The 8,260-nt window shown below is 36.7% G+C and overlaps 1 protein-coding gene across 1 annotated transcript; it reads left to right on the top strand.

Moving 5' to 3' along the window:
* The first annotated feature begins 1,749 nt into the window (after positions 1–1,749).
* Positions 1,750–7,860, top strand: LOC138057977 (U6 snRNA-associated Sm-like protein LSm3). Its single transcript, XM_068903879.1, has 3 exons — positions 1,750–1,881; positions 3,750–3,845; positions 6,330–7,860. The coding sequence occupies exons 1-3, from the start codon at positions 1,762–1,764 to the stop codon at positions 6,411–6,413; spliced, it is 300 nt and encodes a 99-aa protein (XP_068759980.1). The 5' UTR covers positions 1,750–1,761; the 3' UTR covers positions 6,414–7,860.
* The last annotated feature ends 400 nt before the right edge of the window (positions 7,861–8,260 follow it).

Below are 8,260 nucleotides of genomic sequence, written 5' to 3'. Positions count from 1 at the left end.
TTAAAATTTTGCCGAGAGTTTTATCTTGGTCTGCTGATCTCTACCCTTGATGCCAGAGGTTTTTTCTCTCCTAGAGCGATGGAATAGCGATTCGCGAAGCGGCGAGAAAAACCTCTGGTACAGGCAGTCGAGTTCTTTGAGAAAGCCGGTCCAATGGGATGCCGTTTCATATTCTCAAAGTCAGATTTTGACCCTAGCAATTCGATTGGTTCCAGGAACTTGTCAGTTCTAACGAGTACTCTGATTGGTTTAATTGCTGTCAACCTGATTTCTCGTGCCCACTATCGCCATAATCGAAACGCTGCGGAGTATTTTGAAAGCAGAAAAAGTTCAGTGTTCTAAAATTTTTTTGATTTTCGTATATGTCCGCCAAACTTCAACTTCGGAATTTGAGTTTTTATCTTCATATTCGACATCGAAGTTTTATATGGAACATTGAATTTTTAAATTTGACATCGAAGTAAATAAGACGAATGTACCGTAGGAACCGAAGATGCTGATTGGTAGGTTATATCACGTATCAATTTACTGAGTTTTCTCGATGTCAATCAAACGGGGCATGGAACTGAGGTTCTCAACGGCCTGTACCAGAGGTTTTTCCTCGCCTATTCCGTCGCTCTGAGAGAGAAAAACCTCTGGCAGCCAGGGTAGCTGATCTCATTTCTGCAATAAAAAACTGGTGTCACCGAGTTCGTTTTTCAGATATGAGCAACTAAAGGCAAAATATAGGATGTTATTGCAAGGCTTTCCTCTTGCCGTGGTAACTTGTTATGTCACAAAAATGACTCCACCTTGTTCAGCAATAATTGATGTTTCACGTGGTACCATAACATTGCTGTTACGTGATAAAGTGTTCTTGTGTCAATCCTTCTTATGACATGGTCTCTTGAAAGCATTGAAACTGGTTTGAGCAACAACAACAACAACAACAACAACAACATTTATTTATTTATACCAACAGGAAACAAGAAAGTAATACAGTGATTTTTAAAACTGAAAAATAAGGTGTTAGCTGCCTATAACAACCATAAGGGCTAACAAAATTAGGCAGCTATCTATGAAATACAATTAGGAAAGATTACGGTCACCTTAATTTGTGATGAAATAGTTTTTTTTGTCATAAAAATTTAAAATATCCACCACTAACCACCTCCATTTCGGTGAATAGTTGCTAATTATTCGCCGCGGTTCGCTTTTAAATTTGTTTTTAAAAGGCAGGACAATTGATCCCAACGGTCTTAATATCCGCGAAGAAATGTATTAGATTTCAGTTTATTATTTTGATTGATTTCCGTTATTTTTCCGTGACTCTTAGTATTTGAATTCAAAATCTTTGTAACTGCCATGTTTTATCACATTTTTTCCAGTATTACGTCAACATCCATTTACTATATATATATATCTGTACATAGAAGCAATTCAATGTAAACTCTCATTGTACCTGAAGAAGGCTGGTTTGGCCAGCCGAAATATAGTACATCACTAAAATCAAATCTACGTTGTATCGGCTTTTGCTTAAAATATTTAGTTTCTCTACTTCCGAGGCTCTATGGATGGCGCGCCCACATAAAACTTCTTCGGCTTCTTCTCGTTCATTCTCTTGATCTAGCGATGTTTGTTTGTTTCGACTTCACCTTTCAGCCCAAACCAAATGACTCCAAATGGCCGGCTGCGTGTTTTTTAATTACCGTTTACCCACTCCTCCCTCAAGAAATGATTATTCCCAATCTTCCCCAGCTCCCACGTGCTTCCAAATTAAAAATGGCGGAAGAAGAGGTCACAAACACTGTGGAAGAACCGCTTGATCTTATTCGCCTCAGCCTTGATGAAAGAATTTATGTGAAGCTTAGAAATGATAGAGAACTAAGAGGAAAACTTCACGTAAGTAATACTTCCAGAAATTGGACAATAAATATTAGAATTTCTTCACAAGAAGGTCCTTCGCGTTCCAATTCCTGTCAGTAGTTTACTCCTGTTCTAGACACTGTTTCATTTTGCGCATTCTTGCAGCTTTGCTTACTAATACATCATGCCGTTGGGTACTTAGGACGTGTACATTTAATCCGAAATCGACGTAGTGCAAAATAATAATAATTATGTAAAAAAGAGAATCGTGGTTCTGGAAATTCAGTCCCGAAAACATTTGTGCATCTGCCATCCGCTTGTTTTAGAAGCTGGTCATTTAATATGTTTTCAACTCATAGAATAAGAAAAAGGAACAACTACCGAATAGGGCCTGAGCACGTGCAAATTAAAAGCAAGCGATGTTGATAATTGATCGATGTATACAAAAATTTGGTTTTATCAACGGAGTTGATAATGTAAATTGGCCAGTCCGTACAGAATCTCTGTACGGTGGCCAATTTACATTATCAACTCCGTTGATAAACCCAAATTTTTGTATACTACTTCCCCACCGACGCAGCACCACAGTTTCTTTAGAAACTACCTCCTTCATTCATTTGATAATTGATGACTTATTTAATTTCTTCCTTCTTCTGGCTGGTCTTTCATGATCATATATACATACCCGATCCGAAATGATTAATGTCCATATAACAAAAGAACAAATCAAATATAGCAATACCTAATTAGCAAGGCCTAATTGGAATAACAATGGTTCTTTTGTCCTGTGCCATTTTAGTACGGTACATGAAATTCTACATTGTACCCCGTCTTCTTGACTTTCTAGAAATGGGCCCAAGGAATCACTGTTTTTTGAAAAGTTTGTTATTCCTGAGCTCACAATTATTTTAGCCACATGAAGTAGGTACAATAACTATGTAGCCATAATCACTATATTTGCAATGTAAAGTAAGTACTCTACTTATCAATTATTGGTAGAGCAGAATGAATCGAACAAGTGAGCACCCAGAAAGAAATTAATATCTGAGCAGAGTAACCAAGAAGCGCAATGGAGTGTTTTCATGTGACATCACGGCGGCCAGTTGGTGTCTCTAAACAAAGTAATGGTGGCCATATTGGTGTCCCCAACTAATTTTCCAGGTATTGAGTTCTATAAAGGCTGTGCTCTAAGGAAAATTCGGTCAAATTGGTTGGCCACCCAAATTAATTAATTATGTAATTAATTATATGAGATTAACAATGCAGCAGGATCTTCATCCATCTCTCTCTCAACCAAAACATTTCCGCTACTGCTCTGGTGATCGTCAAACTCGCTAGATAAGTGTAAGAAAAACCCACAACACGTCAATGCTTGGGAAAGACGAGAAAAGTGGAGAACTCAACTACTTTTTTCCTCAAGTTGAAGTAATTAAAGGCAAGATTCTTCCTCAACTTCAGATTTTATGGAAACATCTGGGTGATGGATCAGGGAACCAAAACTAAGGCCACGCTGTTGGAATGTGATTTCTTTTACCAGTTTAGTAACATAGCTCCCCCAGTACAGTGCATGTAAAAACTAATAAAAAAGTAGTAGGTTTGTTTACAGCATCTCGAAAAATGGTTCTAGACTTTTCAGTGCTACATGTATGACAGGACCATAAACTTAGGCCCTGTCTCATTTTGTTTGTTTCATAATAACTGGCCATTGTCTCTTAGAATATAGCTCAGCAGTGTACATGAAATTGCACCTCAATGTTACTTCCTCTAAAATAAAAATCCTACACATGTCAATCCCTGGACATGGTGATGCATTTGTTTTCAGAACACCTTCAAGCAAATACAGTAGTTATTATTGCTACTATTTGAGAGTGTAAATCACTTTTAATACGTTGACAATTTTTCAGGCTTATGATCAGCATCTCAACATGATTTTGAGTGAAGTTGAGGAAACTATCACAACTGTTGAAATAGATGAAGAGACATACGAGGAACTTTTTAAGGTTTGTACCTATTCAAAGACAAACTGATGTCGGGTGTTACGAGCGGCTGAGTTGCGGCACGTAAGCAACAGTGTGGTGAGACTGCAGGAAGGAGGGTATCAATTGTGGGAAGATTTCTTCTTAGCACTGCTGATGACCTCTGGATTAATAAAATTACCAACATCTTTTAGAATGCATACAGACATACCTTTACAGTTACTGAAAATCCCTTTAAAATTAATGGTTCTTTAAGTTGAAATCAGAGTGTTTCTTTTGTTTTAATTTACCCAAATGGTGACCTAAGATATTATGTCCAGAAATTTGACTTCATATGATACATGTATCTGTATTACTGCAGAAATTGATTTTGAAGAGCATTATGGTATGTCACCTTGCTCTTCTCCGCATCTTTAACACCACTTTTCTCTGGGGATACGGTCAATGGTATTAACACCACAAAGTGTCCCCTAAACTCCGCTCGTCAAGGAAAGATTAAAGCCTGTTTTTCACTAGCGACACAAGCACAAGCATAAGCAGCTTAATGATTCCATTGAAAATGAACGTAGGCATAAGCATCAAAATCAACCACAGAAACTCATTTTGTTCAAATGCTCAGATGCAGGGAATCTGGAACGAGAGCTTTAATTGGCCAGACACTTAAAAATATTTCCTTGTGTTTATGCTTTGTTTCCTTTTCACATGACACAAACGAACGCAAGCATAAACACAAGCGCAAGGAAAGGAAAACTGTAAATAATATTATTATTGATGTAAGGTTCTCTGTACAGTAGATGTGCATGTAATTAATATATGAAGACATACAAAAAAAAAAACGTTATTAATTTCTGTCAAAATTTTCCCTGTAGAGACTTGCAATGTACCAAGATAGGTACCGATATAATAAGGCTTATTTTTTGGTGTCAATTTTTGGATTATGGCCGTTTCCATTGCAACATCACATCTTATGACAGGCAGATATATTCCTGTTTTTGGCATAAATTCCCTAATAGTTATACCTTCCTTTGGTGAATTTTTTAAATTCTTATCCACAATATGGAAATTACATATTGCCTGACATTTTGAAGTGGTAAAAAGTCAAGGTCGTTCAGATGGTTTTGCCAATGTTATGTAATTTGTCATTTTTCTAAATATTATATGCAATTAGCTCTGACAGATTTTAACATATGTAGGGTATTTGATAAGAACTGTACAATGTACATGGTTAGAACTGAGCCAATTAAAAAAAAAAATTACCAAAGGGAACGCAAGAAAATTAGCAGTTAATTTTACAGATTTGGTCACGCAGGCGTCACAAAAAATTAATCAGAAAAACCTGTGCGATTCAGGCTTTATGCGCCACACTAGTGCCCAGCTTGCATGCTGCCCTAAAACTCTAGGGAGCCTCCTTAATAGCCTATTTGTGGCATATTTACCTTAACCTAAATACAAGGCTACGCTAACACTTATCTCATTGCTGGGAACATGTACATGAAGAAAAATTAATATGTAGACTTAAAAAGGTACCCTTTGTGTTTGGATTTTAATACAATTAAGCGTGCATCCAATTGCCCTTTTCATGGTTACTTTTTATTATTTGCATTACAATGCAATTTAACGTGGATGCAAGGCAATTTCGGGTTAAAACTACAAAATAGCCCGAAATTGCCTCACATGCATGCTAGATTACATTGTAATGCAAATGAGAAAAACTAACCGTGAAAAGGGCTATTGCATGAACATGTTTGCATGGGTGAACAACACCTGTACTGTAAGTTAATAGTACCCAGTAGTGGTGGGTCAATACTTAGTGACTCAATGGGTCAAGCAGCTCACCTGTGTTAACCTAGACTACAATGTACGAGCAGTCCTTCTGTCACCAGTTGGTTTAGTCGGATCATTTTTTCATGCATGTCTTCTCCTTACTCTTGACTAACCAAGCAGCAAAAGAGAGACTGCTTTTAGTCTTGTGTTACATCTATCCCTTTGCCCATTTCTAGAAGACTGGCATATCAATAGAGTTCTAATTAACTGTGGTGATGTCATAAAAATTAAATTTCTGAAAATATGGGATTTGTTGGGATATTTTGAAAGAACAACATCTGAACATTAGGCCTCGCTGCCAAAAACTATTGTGGGGCAACTTGTCTAAGAGGCACTAGTCCCGTTTTGCTGTGATGACACAATACACCATTATTTCTTTCAGATTTGACTTGGTTCCTAATGTTATAAACTGAGTCAAATTTAGAAGGATTTGTATGGAGTCATCAGAGCATAAATGGGCTAATTTATATTTCAAAGACATTTTGCCCTGAAATGCTAATTTTTGGCGAGTAGCCCTTTTGGATGTTCTTCTTTCATAATACCCCCGAAAAATCCCATAATTTCACAAATGCAATTTTTTTATGATGTCACACTCATTAAAATTGATTTAACAACATGGCAAATGCAGGCAAGTTTTTGAATTGTGAGAAAAACGTTTTAAATTTTTTTTCTTTTACTTTTCAGACAACAAAAAGGAACATCCCCATGCTGTTTGTGAGAGGAGATGGTGTCATTTTAGTTTCGCCACCCTTACGTGTTGGGTTATGAACCCCAAAATATGAAAACGAACATTTAATTCTTACTAGTGTCTGATATTTTCTGTCGCAAAAGGTCATTATTTTATAAACAGTCTTCTAGATGAACAAAACCTGTGTGGGTCTATTATCATTAGTTAGTATTTATTTCCTTTTTAAATGGCTTTATGTATAGGACGTTTTCAACCAACTTCTAGAGACCCCAATAACAAAAGAGAAATGTACGACTTCTGGTGGACAAACAAAAGAAGCTAATGACAGATCTATCGTTTGTTTTTGTCCACCAATATGGCAGCTATGACATCACGTGAAACCCTCCTATAGTAATTTTTGTCTGATTATGACTTATTTTCTTGTTATGTAAGTCAATTCGTGGCATAATTTCCATGAATCTCAGTTACAGTAAAGGCCACTTAACCCATTGACTCCTGGAAGTGAGACTTGACAGATTTTACCCAGTAATGCCAGACAATTCTACTTGTCAATACCTGGGGGAATCCTGGAGTGCCTGATAAGTGAATGGCTGAACCATGTTCACTCCATTAGAGCAACTTTTGTAGAGCAATGTTTGGCCAATGTTTGGCAAGACTAAAACAAAGCTTCTCTTTGTTTCTGCCAAGGAAACTCCTAATATGGGCAGTAAACTTTTCGATTGCCCAATCACATTACTGCATTTCAAATGACGTCGAAGCAAAATGCCGATCGCTTTCCATGGAGAGATGACATTGTTTACATCCATGTTCGCTAAGGCAATGAAAATTCACACTCGTTTGTTCTCGTCCTATAAGCCAATTAAATGTTTAGCATTTTTGTTTACGTTCTGTTTTTAAGTTTATTTTTCAAGGTCACATGAAAGTCGCTCTAAGAGGACCAAGATTTTGTTAACCCTTTCACCACTAGGGTACCCCCCTCATGAGTGCAATTGTCTGGGGAGGAAAGGGTAAACTTTTGCAGGGAGCTGTTGCAAGCCTTGTTGTAAAAATAGAGAAAGTAAGATGAAGAAACCAAGAGATACACTGTATCTTATCTTTCTGTTTTCATCTTGCTTTCAGTTTTATGGTGAACTTGCATCAGTTTCAATTTCTTGCTTTAGTTGGGCATCCATCTCTAACCTAAATTTAGCCCTTATTTGAGGGAATAACCGGAATATGGAAAAAAAGACGCTTTCTTTTTAATTATCCACCAAAACGAAATACGTGTACATGTACTGTATACGTAGGATCTTTTTTTCTACCGTTATGAAAAATACTGTAAAGAGAAAAATGCAAAACAATACGAATAGTGTTATAATTCGATGTAATGTTGGTCTTAAAAGTACTTGACAGTGGCAAGTTTTGCAGGATCAACGGACATTGATTTAAACTAATATGACATCCTTTTCTAGATTTTATTTTTGTTGTACCATGCCGCTGTACAAAATGTCGACAACTGTGTGAAGTAAAGTTTCTGTTGAACCCTGTTTTTTCAGGACTTCGGTAAAAATGCTATGGCTGCCCAGTTGTGTTCTGCATTATTGTCATTTAAAGAAGACACTAGGTTCTCTCCTCTTCACAAGTTTTCAAACTTACCCCCGTTACTTTTCACAATGTGTTTCTTCCATTATAATACTTATTAAATCACTTGAGACATTAAGCATTTTCAATTTTTCATGTGTTTGTTTCCACCTTTTTTGCAAAACGTTAGAGAACATTTTGATACAGTTACGGTGTAAATTACTGTCTTTCAGACATTGGAATCCATTGACGTTAACTAAAGTGGCTCAAACCAGTTTCAACACTTGAAAGAGAGGTTCTTATTAGAAGGATTGACACTACAACACTTCATCCCTTAACAGGAATGTTATGATACCATATCAAACAC

This window comes from Montipora capricornis, chromosome 7, assembly GCF_036669925.1.
Source record: "Montipora capricornis isolate CH-2021 chromosome 7, ASM3666992v2, whole genome shotgun sequence".
Classification (NCBI taxonomy): domain Eukaryota; kingdom Metazoa; phylum Cnidaria; class Anthozoa; order Scleractinia; family Acroporidae; genus Montipora; species Montipora capricornis.
The sequence above is the reverse complement of the archived record's forward strand: the minus strand, read 5'-3'. Positions and strand labels throughout refer to the sequence as shown.